The sequence below is a fragment of the Prorops nasuta genome, unplaced genomic scaffold (genome assembly GCF_024137725.1).
Source record: "Prorops nasuta isolate Cenicafe-Biocafe unplaced genomic scaffold, Cenicafe_Pnas_1.2 PNAS00031, whole genome shotgun sequence".
Classification (NCBI taxonomy): Eukaryota; Metazoa; Arthropoda; class Insecta; order Hymenoptera; family Bethylidae; genus Prorops; species Prorops nasuta.
The window spans coordinates 1,326,360-1,343,249 of NW_027116828.1; the positions used below are offsets into that span (position 1 = coordinate 1,326,360).

The 16,890-nt window shown below is 31.9% G+C and overlaps 1 protein-coding gene and 1 pseudogene across 3 annotated transcripts in view; one reads left to right on the top strand and one right to left on the bottom strand.

Annotated features, from left to right (window-relative positions):
* Positions 1 to 16,890, bottom strand: part of LOC136782968 (general transcription and DNA repair factor IIH helicase/translocase subunit XPB-like) — a 588,849-nt pseudogene that overhangs the window by 469,678 nt on the left and 102,281 nt on the right.
* Positions 1 to 16,890, top strand: part of LOC136783034 (ER membrane protein complex subunit 2-like) — a 62,386-nt gene that overhangs the window by 42,235 nt on the left and 3,261 nt on the right. For all 3 annotated transcript variants that reach the window (XM_066742829.1, XM_066742827.1, XM_066742828.1), the window contains 3 exons: positions 3,784 to 3,897; positions 3,972 to 4,122; positions 4,189 to 4,332. In XM_066742829.1, the coding sequence (XP_066598926.1) occupies positions 3,784 to 3,897; positions 3,972 to 4,122; positions 4,189 to 4,332 (409 nt within the window). The remainder of the gene's footprint in view (positions 1 to 3,783; positions 3,898 to 3,971; positions 4,123 to 4,188; positions 4,333 to 16,890) is intronic.

Below are 16,890 nucleotides of genomic sequence, written 5' to 3' on the forward strand. Positions count from 1 at the left end.
ATCTTCTTCGTTATTTGATAGCGAAGAGATCCATATATGTTAAAAAGTGAAACCGCCCAAGGGACTTGCCGAAAAAAATTATTAAAGCTTAGAATACGCTGTGTATTTGGCGATTTGTCTACGTTTTTCCTAAGTCTCATCCCGCTGTTAGCCACAGGAAATTCCTCAGCCAGTTTAAATCATACGCATCTTCTTCATTATTTCATAACGAAGAGATCCATATTGATTAAAAAGTGGAACCGCCCAAGGAACTTCCGAAAAAAATTATAGAAGTTTAGAATACGCAACATTTTTTCAGATTTCTCTACGTTTTGCTAAGTTTTACGCCGATGCTAGCCACAAGAAATTCCTCAGCCAATTTAAACCTTTTGCATCTTTTTCGTTATTTTATAACGTAGAAAATGCATATTTTTTTATCAGCCTGTGGAATTTCCTTTAGTGCAGCAGCCGGTGATATATACATGTGGGGACCAAATTCATAGAGAATTCCGAGTTTCGTTAATTTTTTTAGAAAATTTCCAAGGCTCAGGTCATTATTTAACATATATATGCATCTCTTCCTTATCAAATAAGGAAGAGAATACATATTTTTTGAATAGGGAGAAAAATTTCCTACTATACAGCGGACGGTGAAACATAGATTCTGAAGAGTAAATATGCAACGAGATGTAAATTTCAATAATTTTTTTCAGCCACCTCCGCCAATCATGCCACTTTTTAATATATATATATATGGATTTCTTCGTTATTTCATAATGAAAAAGATGAATGTAGTTTAAATAAGCTGACGAATTTCCTGTGGCTAGCAGCGGAGTAAAACTTATCCAAAATATAGAGAAATCTGAAAATATGTCGCGCACTTTAAGTTTCTATAATTTTTTTCGGCAAGTTCCTTGGTCGATTCCACTTTTTAACCTATATAGATCTCTTCGTTATGAAATAATGAAGAAGATGTATAAGGTTTAAATTGGCTAAGGAATTTCCTGTGGCGAGCAGCGGAGTAAAACTTAGCTAAAACGTAGAGAAATCTGAAAAATGACGCGCATTGTAAGCTTTAATAATTTTTTTCGGCAAATTCCTTGGACGGTTCCACTGATTAACATATATGGATCTCTTCGCTATGAAATAACGAAGAAGATGCATTTTTTTTATTTTTATCAAGTGTTTGATGTAGATAGTGTAGAGTTTTATTTAGTTGCTCGCATCGTGCAGGGACACGTAGATTGTGTCTGACTACATACGGCGCATTAGCGAGAATACACGTTTTCTACTTACGCGATGCATAACATGGTACGTGTACAGTGTTGACAAAAATGCCAGCATCGGCCGCTAGCTTCAGCTTCGTCGGTCATTACCGTAAAAAGTGTTTTGTCGTGCACCCCTTCTCGGTGTACACAGTTCCGGAAGAGAAACACAGGCCTGAAATAAAAAAAATATTTCTAATCGAAAAAGTAGTGCGCTTAATGTGATCGTTCATTTTTCTTACATTTTTTATAGTCATCGAGAAAAAAATTGTTGAAGTAGAGATATGTTTCTTGAAAAAAAAAGTAGCACTAAATTTCTTAAAACTTTTAAACTAAAACATATATAAAAAAACCGAACGATTATATGGAAGTGAATGTATATCGGAAAATATATACCAAATATGAAGCTATTTTGATAATTACAACTCGAGATATCGTGTACACCAGGTCGAAAAGTGTAGTTTCGAGATATTCGCATTTAAACTTTGGCAACGAATTTCTGGTATGAAAAATTAATTTTTTTCTTAGCGAAATTTAATCAGTCATTCCTGCCTTATAATATGTATTCTCTACAAAGAAACACTATCAAAAGGAAGGAACCTAGCCTGTATATCCCTGTCTACCTGGCGCGCTTCTTTCGACCCTTTCGAACCACGGCACCTCTTCATTCCAAATGCTATAACTTTGGAATAAAGTTGAGTATCGATATGGGATTAAGCGCAAAATATTTGTGAACGTTAAAGAAATTTTTTAGGCCAAACAAAATTTTTCGAATTATTGGAAATTTTAAAGTGGGGTAACCCCAAGCTTGAACTTACTACATTTTTACAAGCTTTTATTTAGTTTCACCTGTCCCGTTGTCTGTCTGTAACCAAATCTTGCAAGTTAAATTTGATCCACTTCCCGGTTTTTGATTGAGCTGAAATTTCGCATGCATTTATAAATCGAATGACAATGCAATGAAATTAAAAAAAAAACCTTTTTTAAATACAACCTTTTTTGTTAATAAAATGAACTAAAAAGTTAAAAAATAAACTAACTCTATTAAGAAATATAACACTTTATAAGTTCATTGTAACCTTTATTAGAATTAAAAGCGTATTACATTTTGATAGCAAGAGGAAAAAGAAGGTGCTAAATGTTCTTAATTATACCATCAAAATGTAACACGCTTTTATTTATAATAAAGGTCACAAGGAACTTATAAAGTGTTATATTTCTTATTAGAGTTAATTTATTTTGTAACTTTTTAGTTTATTTTATTAACAAATAATAAAAGCTTGTTTTTAAAAAGGGTGTTTTTTTTAGTTACATTTTCAAAAGATCTTCGATAATAAATGCTAACACGTCATAAAAGATTACGTAGCCCATCACCGTCATCATCTGATGATTACTTTCCGATTAGTTATCAAAAGACCATTTAAAGTAGACCATTTTGAATCCACCATATTGAATTTTATAATTCTGATATTAAACTGGGATTCAGCATCCCCAAAAACTTTAACATACGAAGTTCGGTGGAAATTCCGTTAAAATTTACCAAGTTTTCTTTATTTGTACATACAGGGTGTATCTCTAACGGCGGCATATAGGAGATTCGTGTTAGTTGACTATAGCGCTCAGGACGATGGTAACTGAGAGCGCTGATTGGTCAATATCATGTAGTTCCTACATGAAATGGTCCGTTACCAATAGATGAGTACGAAAAATGAGACCCATCCGCCATTTTGGGGTGGAGAAGTGTTAACATGCTAGTTGTAGCAGAAAGAGGTGTGAAATGGAAAAATATCAAATAGTGAGGTTACTAAAGTAAAAATGGAAAATAATGAATGGAAAGTAAGAATATTCGAACTTTCCATTCATTATTTTCCATTTTTACTTTAGTAACCTCACTATTTGATATTTTTCCATTTCACACCTCTTTCTGCTACAACTAGCATGTTAACACTTCTCCACCCCAAAATGGCGGATGGGTCTCATTTTTCGTACTCATCTATTGGTAACGGACCATTTCATGTAGGAACTACATGATATTGACCAATCAGCGCTCTCAGTTACCATCGTCCTGAGCGCTATAGTCAACTAACACGAATCTCCTATATGCCGCCGTTAGAGATACACCCTGTATATGATACATAGCCAGTTAACCGGTTAAAGGTTAATCGAAGTTTGGCATAGATACTCTGCGTTTTTCCCAACATAGCCTTAACTGACCATTGCAGTTTACCGATTCGCCACTGCATGATGTTACCCGTGTATCATCTCGACTAGTAATAGCGATTTTCTTAATGATAATAGCCAATTTTTAAGGGTGGATTTAAAGTACTTACAGTTTAGGTTTTTGTTCACATCGTGGTTGCATTTATAATGATCATTGGATTCGCCACACTTAATCCACTGCAGTTCTTTTTTTACAATTTGTATATACTATTTGACAGTAAAATTTGAAATTAGGAATACTTTTAGGTTAAATTTTAAGAATTTCACTTTATAGGAATACTAAATAAAAGCAATAATGATAAAATCTGTGTAATTTTAGAAGCCAGAGACATATTTCGAACATGGAGAGAAGATAATGAGAGACGAAGTAAAGATGTGGTTAATTTATGGGAATCAATACTTATAAAAAACGTGGATTTCCTTGGAAATGAGAGTAAGTAACCGTATAAAAATTAACAAATTTATAAAATAAAATGAAATGAATTTTTCATAATTTTTTTATTTTAGAGTACTTAGTTTTAGAGCAAGTGTGTGTAGCATCTTTAGATTGCTATCGCTTACCACTTGCTGAACATTGCATAAAAATTTTAATGAGAGAATTTCCTGGTAGTTTAAGGGTTCACAAATATCATGCTATGCATTTGGAAACTTTGGAAATGTAAGATAATTATAATTTTTTTTATTATTTATAAAATATTCATTCTTACTTTTGAATAATATTTAGGTATGACGAAACTGTGTCGGTACTAGATTCTATAATTAAAAGGGATGAAACCAATGCTGCTCCTAGAAAACGACGTGTGGCAATATTGAAGGCTAAAGGCAAAACCTTAGAGGCTATCAAGGAACTCACTGAGTATTTGAAAAAATAAGTACATTTGTATAAACTCATTATTATTTAAGAGTTACTTATAATATTATGTTGCTTATTAAAATAACTATAGTAATTCCGCTATAAGTTATCGCATAGTTCTCCCGATACGCTTCCATCGATAACACAGGGTAACAAGAAAATTGCAGAGGCAAATTTGACAGCGGTTTCTTACGTAATTTTAAATTCAATTTAAATTGGTCATAAAATTGTTCAATTGACTTTTCTTTCCAATATATTTAAGCCTTTAAGTGTAAAATAGCTATTTCTGACTGTTCTCAACGATCTGCACTAAAGCACGGTACTTTAGGGGAGTGGTGCTCGAGATAATTTCCCCCACTATTCCATATACGCTGTGCTACTTTTTTATTGTACTATGCAAAGCACTAAATCGCTGGTGAGCAACAGGAGGCTAATACAAAATTCTTATAATCATTAAAAAAAATTAACCAAGAATTATTATTATTATATATTTTTTTTTACATTTTCTTTCAATTAAGTATTATAGAGGACAGAAATAATTACACAGATCTACAAAAAATAGGATCATGATTGTTATTGAGCAGATGGGGGTCGTTTCCCAAGTCATTTCCTGTGTAGAATCTGAATCCGAGGCCAAAGTTGGTCCATCACGTTAGGATTTTGAAATATTTGAGATTATATACTCGAAGAATGGATTGTTATGCTACATATGTGGTTATTTACAGTAGGGTGGGCCGAAAATCCAAAAATGTTAATACTGAAGATCTAATAGTTTGAAAAAGTTTCTTCTGAAAAAAATAAATCAACCTAATAAAAATCAAATTCGGTAACATTTGACCTTTGCGCATAAAGGTTAGCGTTTTGCATTTTTTAAAAACATACAGTATACTTTATTCGTTCCTAACACTTTCTTCTGTCGGCCATTGGTGAAGATTCTTTGAACTTTTTTATATCTGTTTAAAAGTGGGTACACGTTGGTTCAGAAAATCATTACCAAAGTATGACAGACATCATGTTAAATACTGATAGTTTCGATGTCATTATTGACTGTTTTTCCTTTCTTGGCATTGGGTTGTATCATTGTTTTACATATTCCATATCACTCTAGACTTGAATGAAGTGGGATTATTAATACAGGGTGATTTTCTAACGGCGGCATATAGGTGATTCGTGTAAGTTCATTACAGCACTCGGAATGATCGAGTCCGAAATTGCTGATTGGTCAATATCGTGTAGTCCTGACATAAAATAATCCGTTACCAATAGTTGGATACGAAAAATGAGACCCATCCGCCATTTTGATGTCTAGAAGTTTTCGTACTTTCCATTCATTATTTTCAATTTTTACTTTAGTAACCTCACCTTTCTGACATTTCTCCATTTTACACCCTTTCTGCTACTATTAGCATTTAAAAACATCTAGACATCAAAATGTCGGATGGGTCTCATTTTTCGTATCCAACTATTGGTAACGGATTATTTTATGTTAGGACTACAGGATATTGACCAATCAGCGATTTCGGACTCGATCATTTCGAGTGCTATAATGAGCTTACACGAATCTTCTTTATGCCACCGTTAGAAACACACCTTTTATATCCATTTTGCGATTATAATAGAAAGCAACATTAAATATTTGGATGGCATCACTTTTTGTTTAAAAAAATTGATGCTAATCAAATGTTTTATGTTGCTTTCTATTATCATTACAATATAGATATATTAACCCGTTAATAGGCGTTTGGAGTACCACGGATACCCCATTTGTTTTTCGTTACTTGACGTAAAGAGTATTTACGATTTCAGATTTATTTTTCAATAAATATCATCTATGGAATGATTGGAATTTTCCTTTTGGTATACAATAGAATTGCATGTCTTTAAGTTATTTCGCTTAATTAAACGCTAATACTTGTAAAGAACTGCACAAATTTTTCGCTAAGTTACAGATAGATTACTATTTTTGGGTTGCTCTGGACATTCGGCGCGCCCATGGACGGGTTAACAACCCACTTCACTCAAATTTAGAGTGATGTCGAATATGCAAAAGTAATGATACCATCCTATGCCGCGATGGGGAAAATAGTCAATAACGACATCGTAACTATCAGTGTTTAACATGATGACTGTCGCACTTTGGTGATGATTTTTTTAACCAACGTATACCTACTTCTAAACAGATATAAAAATGTTTAAAGAAACCGCACCTAAGGCTGACGGAACAAAGCGTTAGGTACGAATAAACTTTTATGGATGTATTTAATAAATGCAAAACTTTAACCTTTACGCGCAAGTGTCAAGTGTTATCGAATTTGATTTTTCTTTAGGTTGATTTGTTTTTGTCAGAAGTAACTATATTTCGCACTATTAGATTTTTAATATCAACATTTTTGGATTTTCGATCCACTCTACTGTACAGGGCGCACAATTTTATTTAGCTCTATTCTTCTAATTGCATTATTAGGTCTCAGTCGATAGGGAATGAAAATAGTGAACTTATGACAAAAATAGTAATAGGTAGCGAGTAGCACAGTTATCTAGGGAAAGGTAGTCAGATTAATCGGTATATGATTATTACACCGAGATTTTGATCAGGAAATATGTTATAACCAATTTAATGCAAAAAAAATTAGTTTTTGCTTATAACTCATAAACTATTATAGCGATTTTAACGCCGTTTACTAAATAAAACTTAGAGACGGAAAATATACACAAAATGAGACTATGATCGTCTTAATACGATAATTAGGAGCAAAGTTGGGAAAACTGGAAATCAGGCATTTCTTCAAGAAATCATAAGTCCGCTATTTTTTAAGTTACAGAATTGGTCTTTTAGTTAGATAGAGATTCGAAATATTTTTTATATGTGAAAAATGCAGGCTCTATCGAACGTTTAGTTTCATCACAATTGTGAATAAAAGTTTCCAGAGTGCATTTTTCCGGTTGATCCTTATGGGTTACCGTATGCGCTATATCAATTTAAAAAATGATTTAGGTAGCCGAAAATATGTGGTACAAAATGTATATTTCATTTTTTGGATAAAATTATTGCAAATATGAGAAAAATATCCTAAAGTTGATGCCAAACGACCGACCGCGTGAAAACGGAAGAGTGGTGGGGAATCGAACCCCAGCGAAGGGGAAACGGTATATACAGTAACAGGCGCGCGTTGGGTGCGCTTTGTTTATCTTCAAACTGCAATTTCTCAAGATGTTACTTAACTTTATTATACATTTTTTGAATGTGAAATAGTATAATCCGAGGAATTTGATTTTGCAATCAGTTTTTATAAATAATTATTAGGAAAAGTACAAAAGGAAATTTTTTGATTAAACAAACTTGTTGGAAAAGGTAGAATTTATTTATTAATACTAAGGCTACCATTTGCCGGTCAAATGACCCTTGTTAAATATAATCACGCGTTTATAAAAAATCTTCGATAACTTTAGTGTTAATAATATTCATATTTTGATTGATATCTCGGGTGGTACATAATCACTCCCATCATTAATATAGAGAAGATGAGTTAAGAGACACAGCTGAGCCGGTTTAAGACATGACTTCAGAAATCTCAAATTTTTTATTATTTATAAAAAATAATGGCAAAATCAGATTCCTGGGGTTTTGCTGCTCCACATTTAAAAATTGTACAATAAAGTTAAGTACATCTTGAGAAATTGCAGTTTGAAGATTAACAAAGCGCGCCCAACGCGCGTCTATTACTGTATATACCGTTTCCCCTCCCCTGGTGCTCGATCCCCTATCACATCTCCGTTTTTACATGGTCGGTCGTTTGGCATCAACTTAGGGTATTTTTCTTATACTTGCAATAATTTTATCAAAAAAATGAAATATACGTTTTGTACCACGTATTGTCAGCTACTTAAATAATTTTTAAATTGATATAGCGCATACGTTAACCTATAAGGATCAACCGGAAAAATGCAATCTATAAACTTTCACTCGCAATTGTGATGAAACTAAACGTTCGATAGAGCCTACATTTTTCACATATAAAGAATATTTCGAATCTCTATCTAACTAAAAAACCAATTCTGTAATTTGAAAAATAGCGGATTTATGATTTCTTGAAGAAATGCCGCATTTTCCAGTTTTCCTAACTTTTCTCTGCTTGTAATTATCGCATCAAGACGTTCATAATCTCATTTTGTAGATATTTTCCGACTCTACGTTTTATGTGGTAAAGGGAATTAAGATCGCTCTACTAGTTCATGAGTTATAAGCAAAGAAATGGATTTTTTTTGCATTAAACTGTTTATGACAAAGTTCCTGACTAAAAATTCGAGTAAAATACATATACCTATTAATCAGGGTATCTTTTTCCAAATAGCTTCACTATCCGTTAGCTTCTACAATTTTTGTCATGCGAAAATGCTCTACTGATTGGCCTATGTTTAATATTACTCTTTTCCTTCGAGATGAGCTATCGAATGGTCATCTTCCACTTTTCCATGCAATTTTTTTTTTGACCATTTTAAGATAACATGATGAATTTCAACCTTGTTCGTTTAAGATCTAAAGGTGTGATAGTTGTGCGTTTAGTTATCCCACACATACAAGCTTCGTCAATAAAAAAAGGCGGCAAGCACATAAATCGTCTAGTGTAAATAATATAATTAAATATTCCAATTAAATATATGAGATAAATCCAAATTTTAAGCACGTATATATTTTTCTGTGGCAAAAGATTAGATTTCGAAAAAATGAAAATAGTAACATAAAAAAGTTACTTGCTAGGACCCCGTTGTATCCAATGGCACTAAATAGCCACATTTTGAAATTACGATAAGCAAAACTTGTATTGTAAGATAGCGACTTACATGTGAAAATGAAGGGCCCTTGTAAGTAACTTTTTTATGTTAATATTTTTTCTTTTCTCAAAGTTTTAACTATTGCCATGGTAATGATATATGTATACTTGCCCTATATTTTGATTTCACTAATTATTTTAATTAGAATATTTTGCTATATTATTTGCGCTAGACGATTCATGTATTTGCCGCCTTTTTTTACACGCGAGTCGCGAATGTTGTTTTCTTGGGATCTTATAAAATTTGTTAAGAATATACAAATTTAAATTGAATAATTAATTTAACTAATTCAATCTTAAAATACATTTTCCAATGTCTTTATCGTTTCAAAGTATAAAGCTTCAATTAAAGATTTCAATTTTATAATGTATTAAATACACTATAAAATATTACAATGATAAATTCTTATCATAATTACACTTGTAGAGGTTTTATCATAATATTCATTGAGTATTTGAATAAATTTTCTAAGACTTAAGCCCAAAATCAACTTAAGGTAGCAGTCTAGTAAATCGACCGATTTTGCAGGGTATTTTTGGGATTTTTATTTGCTATGTATGTGAAATGCAATAAATAAAAAAAAATTACATGATTTTAATACTATCTTCAGTTATAAAAAAAAATTTTACAATATTTTATTTAAATTATATGGGATTAAAAAAAGTGCCGAGAAAAAACTTGCTACTGACCCGTGAGCTATCTTCAGTTTAGGTAATCTATATCAGAAAAATCAATAAATTATTATTCTGTAGGAAAGTCATTCTGGCCGGAACTAAAATAAATTAATTTTGTTAAAAAATATCAAAATTGCGGACTTAGAAACAAAGAGGTATCATTTTTTAAGTGTAAATTGGGCTGTAAATTGTGTGAAAAATAATGAATGAAAAACAATTATTCTAGTTCCGACCAGAATTACAAATGTGTAGAAAAACCTGTTAAAATTTCAGCCCGATCGGTTTAATAGAATATCTATTGTCACTCGGGCTGACCGAGAAAACGTGGTTTCGAGAAAAATGTGTTTAAAGTTTAACTAACAGAACTTTCATACTCACACTAATCGTCAATCCCCGATGCGTATAATAAGCTTTGGTTTCTTCATATGAGTTAAACTAGTATATCTAATTATGTCTTTTTGTATATCAAAAGGTATAAAATGCTCCAAGGAAATGTAAAGGTAATGAGTTATAATAGTGAGAAACAACCATTAGAGCATCTGTCGCGCAACTTACAGCGTGCAACTCTGAGCACTTTCGAATATGTACTATAACTTTGTTAATATTTTGAAAATCGGTTCAAAATTTATGTACCATATTCTCATAATGGTATACCATCGAAATATGAAAAAAACCTTTTTTTAACCCAAACAACTAGATTACTATCTTAAAGCCTTCGCTTTCAAGGATTTACTTCTAAATTTACCCCCTTTTCCACATTTTTCTTTGGTGTTACTATTAACATCAACTTGGTATTATGGATCTTACTATGATAAACTAATATTCTTTCTAATTTCCTTTGATCGTTACAAATTAGGAAAAATACGATTTACTGCAATGGAAGTCACTTTTTTTTAGTTACACTGCTTTTAGTCTCATAAATTTATCAATATATGCCTGCCACATAGAAAATTTTAAAGTTCTTACCATAATTGCAGTTTTAGAAGCTTTTCTCATAATATTCAATAAATATTATGAGATATGGTAGTGCCTCGATGGTAAGTAATTTAAAAAGCCGAGACACTACCCTCTTTTACGCGAAGTTTGATCATACTATATCTAATTTTTAGTTCCGATGCATAAATTTTGAAATCGACCCTTATTTAACACTAGATTTACGGACGTTGATTAGACCTATTTTTACCAAAGTGAGATAATTTGAATAATACACGAAAATTGAAGTTTTATATATAGAAATTAGTTCTACTTTAAATTAAATGAAAGATTTATTATTAAAAACTTTATTTAAAACATTGTTTACATATAAATTATGATTTTGAAATACCTTTGAATGAGTCAAATTGGCTCAGTCCGTAAATCTAGTGTTAATAAAAATTTTAATGAAAGTTTCATTGTACAAAACCAGTCTAAGCTTTCGAATGAGAGTACAAACATTTAAATCGGTTTACTCAATGCTGAAATATCAAGATCGTGTAATTTCAAACAGTTACTTTTAGCGTTTCTTCTTCTGCCGACCTAAATTGTTGTCTAGATCGGAACTCTCACTCTTTCACGTCGGAAGCCTATCTACGACATCTTTTGTCCTTTCCCCTACTCTTCCAATTCAGCCTGACGTCAACTAGCCAGACTGTGAGCAATTGAATAGGTAAGGTTCTCTAGGAACCAAAGGAAGGAAAGTTTCGGTGAACAAAATAAAGCTTGAAGTAACCGATGACAAATCGTTGATTGAAAACCCGTTAAAATTAAGTTTTAACAAAAATTATGTACAAATAATAAGTTGCCCGTAGGCCAAAGTACAAAGTATTGCTCCGTGGAGCTGCAATTAAATATAAATCACTCCGAAGAGCTGCACGCAAATAATTGCTCGAGGAGGCTTGATTATAGCCAATACAGAGCGAGAAAAACCCACCTACAAAGATGTTCGGAGTAACTATGCAAAGTCCCAACTTTGCTATAAGCCCAGGGCCCACTGGCAGGATGCTTCGCACCTGAGACACTCAGGTGACGATGCGTGAAAGTAAAGGAAAACGCTCTCCCGAAGGCAACGAGAATGTTGTAGAGGAAGCGTTTGCGATCTAGGAGGCCTAGTGGAGTCGCTGATGGGTATGAGGGTGGCTAAGCTTTTATTTCAAAGAAATTTGACAAGGTGTAGAGTCTAGACCATACGTACAAGCCGCTCAATTCCCATGCCAGTAAGCACTCAAATAGATCTTAACAGAAATTATATGAGCGAGAGAGCGCTTTAAGTCCGTAGCCATCTAGTGACACCGAGTTAAATTGGAACAGGAGAGAGACGAGAAGAGGGCCAGAGCGACAGCCAGAGACCCCCCGACCACTCGCACCGACACGCTCTCGATCTCCAACACAGACCATAAAAACGCAGTCTCTTGTGCTAGGGTTGTGTATATACATATTTATAGGATTCTATATGCGTATGTGTCAGTAGTATTCTATAATAAAGGAAAATGTTCTAAAGCCGGAATGATACAGCGTGTAGCGTGCCCCTCCACACGCCGTGTAATGCTGGCCTAAGATGTTTTAACCATTAAAAAAAATTGTAGGTTCCATCAAAAAACACATACGTATAAGAAACATATGGCAAGTAATTTAACTAATCTTTAATAATAAAAAGGGTTAAATTGGAATTTGATAAATTCAATAATAGACTTGATCAATATAGCAAGTATTTAAAATATAGACAAATAAATAAAATGTAATTTCTCCGTTCTTCAATAAATAAATACTTCAAATTTCATTTAAAAGAAAAAGAAGTCATTATTAAAAACTACTTGCCGGGCACATGCTTTATAAAATTAAATAAAATATCGAAATATTAATGTATAAGAAATAACATTTTATTTTGGCATATCAACGATATTATAATATATTTATAGTATGTAAATAAACCACACAGGCCCAGTAAGTTGTTCTTCGTAATGGTTTCTTCTTTTTTAATGAAATTTAAAATATTTATATATTTAAGAATGTGTAATTGCATTTTATTTATTTTTCTATATTTTAAATATTTCTAATATTGATCAAGTCTATTACTTGTCAAATTTATCAAATTCCATTTCAACCCTTTTTGTTATTAAGAAATATCAAGAAACACAGTAGTGTCTCGACGGCAAGTACAATGGACTGCATTCGAGATACTAGTATATACAGCAAGTTTTGGTCATTCAATTTTCAAATCAATATCTTTCGTCGTATTATTAATTTAGAAGTTCCATTCAAGTTTTAATGTTTTGTTTATTCAAAGATCATTCAAATGAGCCTTCAAACATGAAAATTGGTCCACGTATTCCAGAGATATAGGAACCGTATCCCCGAATTTTGACAAAACACCTAAATTTTTAACATTTTCTTCTTCCGAGTATGTCTCACCCTGAAGTTGGCTACTTATGTATAATCAATAGTTATTGATTGGTGTGTGTATACACGCACATATAGATGTAACCATCAAACAAGTAAACAAATAAATAAACTAACAAGCACTCTGAAGTTGGTTGCTTATCGATTATCGATTAGTTTTGGTTATCGATTATTGATTATCGGAGTTAGATTATCAAGTACTGTTGATCATTCATTAATTGGTGTATGTACACATATACACATATAGGTAACCAAGAAACAAGTAAACAAATAACAGTTCACCATAGGAAAAGTAAACGAATAACAGGTAACTATGGTGAAAGTAAACAAACAATCAATTATCATGGTGAAAATGAACAAATAATCGATAACATATATATTGGGTGGTCATATTATTCTTACAATAATAAATAACTGTTGTTCTCTGGAATGCAGGATTAAGTATGTACAGTTACCTGCATTTTGTTTACTTATTGCAATCATTAAAAACCGTTGTGAGTTCCCCAAGAAAACAACCTTTGCCTGTAAAAAACTGACAGCAAATACATTAATCCTATTATTAATATTCCAATTAAAAAACGTAGTGAGATTCAATTAATGGGCAAGCATTACACGTTAGAAAAATATTCAATACACAAAAAGGTACTTGCCGGGCCAGTTGTACGCAATAGCATGAAACAGCCATATTATGAAATTATCAGAAACGACGATTGTACTGGTAGCATTCAGCAGAGGTAACAGTTGCGGAACTATTGAGTAAATCTTTTTAAATTTCTACTTCTACTGGATAAAATTGTAAGATCTAAGAGTAATAGCCAATAACATACATCGTTCCCCCAACTGATGTCTCTGTTGAATGCTACCATTGTAAGTTAGTGACTTATGTAAGAAAATTACGGGCCCGGCAAGTCCTTTTTTGTGTTTTGAATATTTTTCTAACGTGTAATGCTTGCTCATTAATTGAATCTCACTACGTTTTTTAATTGGAATATTAATAACAAGATCAATGTATTTACCGTCCATTTTTTACAGGCAAAGACTGTTTTTTGGGGGTTTTAATTACTTGTCATCTTTTTCTTACACGTATGTGTTTTTTGATGCGATTTGAATTATTTTGAAATTTAAATTTTTTAGGAGATGATAATAACCTGCTATAACTATGATTAAAGTAAAGTAGGCCACTGTTAGTTCTTAAAGTTCTGTTATATTACAATTGAACATTCAAAAGCAATTGATATATAATTATTAGGGGTATGCAAGTGGAATATACACTCAGATCGAATCGAATCGAGTAATTTTTATTTTTATCAGGTCGAGTAACCGTAATTATCGAGTACTTGTTCTTTTCGGATACTTGAGTTCTCGAAGTATTTGAAAGTTTTCAAGGTTATGAATGTTTAACAGCTTAAAACTTACTTACAAATACACTAATTTATTTATTTTGATTATTCATGAAATTTAAATTTAAAATTGTAATTAACCCTTAACGCTCATAAGGTTCTGCTGAGGGGACATATTTTAGTGTTATACAAATCCCACAAAAAACAGACTTCGCCTGTAAAAAAAGGCGGCAAGTACATAAACCATTTAGCATAAATAATATAGTAAAATTATCCAATTAAAAAAAGTAGTGAAATCCAAATATTAGGCAAGTGTATTTTTTCACCTTAGCAAAAGTTAAATTTTTGAAAAAAAAAAAGGAACAACAAAGTTACTTGCCGGGCCCGTAATGTCCATGCACAGTGGGAAATTGAATCGTGTGTGAGATTCAGCTATAGCATAGTACAGCAAATTTCATGTTAAAATACAGAGTGAAGTTAGCCGAACCACAGACGATTCTATTTCTCACTGTGCATGGACATTACGGGCCCGGCAAGTAACTTTGTTGTTCCTTTTTTTTTTCAAAAATTTAACTTTTGCTAAGGTGAAAAAATACACTTGCCTAATATTTGGATTTCACTACTTTTTTTAATTCGATAATTTTACTATATTATTTATGCTAAATGGTTTATGTACTTGCCACCTTTTTTTACAGACGAAGTCTGTTTTTTGTGGGATTTCATAACGTTTTGTAAGAGTATAATATTTAAAAAATTAAATAATTCTTTTAATTTTTCTACAGAATTTAAAGAAAATTTCCACGCTTCTCATTTTTTGAAACAGCAGCGCTTAACGAATAAAATAATATATATTAACATTGAAAAAATATCACAGTCAACACATTGATTTTATTGATATTTGTAATGCATTCTGCATAAATGAACTTCATAATGCCCCGGCTACTTGTTTAATGTTTTCAGTTTCATTATAATAAAAGTTTGATTAAATTTTTCATAATCAATAAACATACTTTCAACATATAAAAATAATTAAGTAAAGTGTATGTTTTAATTAATTTACATTTTCTGTTTATCAACATTTGACATTTACCACCATCTGACCTTGCCAGACTTCACTAGTTTCATCAACTACTTGAGTTGATATTGGGGCAAGACTGGACAAGCAATTCGCAAAGCTTTGAATAAGCTACAATCAAGCATATATTCAAAGCTGACATTGTCGTTTTGCATACCACATTTCTTTTTAGCACCAATTACTGTCACATTTATGCTGCTAATTCTTGACAAAGGTATAACCTATCGGACAGATCAAACCCACATCAGTTTAAAGAGAAGAAACAACTAAAAATGTATTTTGTTAATGATTTCAATACCTGGAAGTTTAGCATATGGTTTTCAAATACTTTAACAATTTCTTGCAATTAATATGCTCTTGATAATCACCGATTCATATAAATGTTGAAAGTATACTTCTCCTTGGCACAGTGTTGAAAATGAATCTTACTTCATCCAGTTAGCTCTATCCTCAGCAATGACTCAATCTACATAGTTTCATCCTCAGTATGATATAACCTATCGGACAATTGAAATCCATATCAGTTTAAAGAAAAGAAACAGTTAAACATGTATTTTGTTAATGATTTCAATACCTGGAAGTTTAACATATGATTTTCAAATACCTTAACAATTTCTTGCAATCCTGATAATCACTGATGCACATAAATGTTGAAAATATATAAATATTAATCTTACTTCATCCAGCCAACTCTATTCACCCTCAGTATGATAACCTATCGGACAGTTGAAATCCACATCAATTTAAAGATAAGAAACAGTTAAATATGTATTTTGTTAATGATTTCAATACTTGGAAGTTTAGCATATGGTTTTCAAATACCTTAACAATTTCTTGCAATTTATATGTACTCTGGATAATCACCGATGCACATAAATGTTGACAGTATACTTCTCCTTGGCAGTGTTAAAAATATATAAATATTAATCTTACTTCATCCAGTCAGCTCTATCCTCAGCAACTCAATCGACGTAGTTTCATCCTCAGCAATCAAGAGACACGGTGTATATTATATTTTAATCTTTCACTCCACACAGCTCGACCCTTAGCAGTCAGATAATAAACACATCACTATTTAATCTGCAATAAAATCACACAAAGTACCAGAAAATAAAATACATTTTATATCATAAAATTCATTGTTATACTTATCTAATCTGTTGATTCCTTTATGTAATTAAAAATCATTTTAATGAGTATAACCTCATCAAATTTAAATAAGAACAGCCTAATCATGTTTTTTCATTTATTTATTTCATAATTAGATTCAAATTGT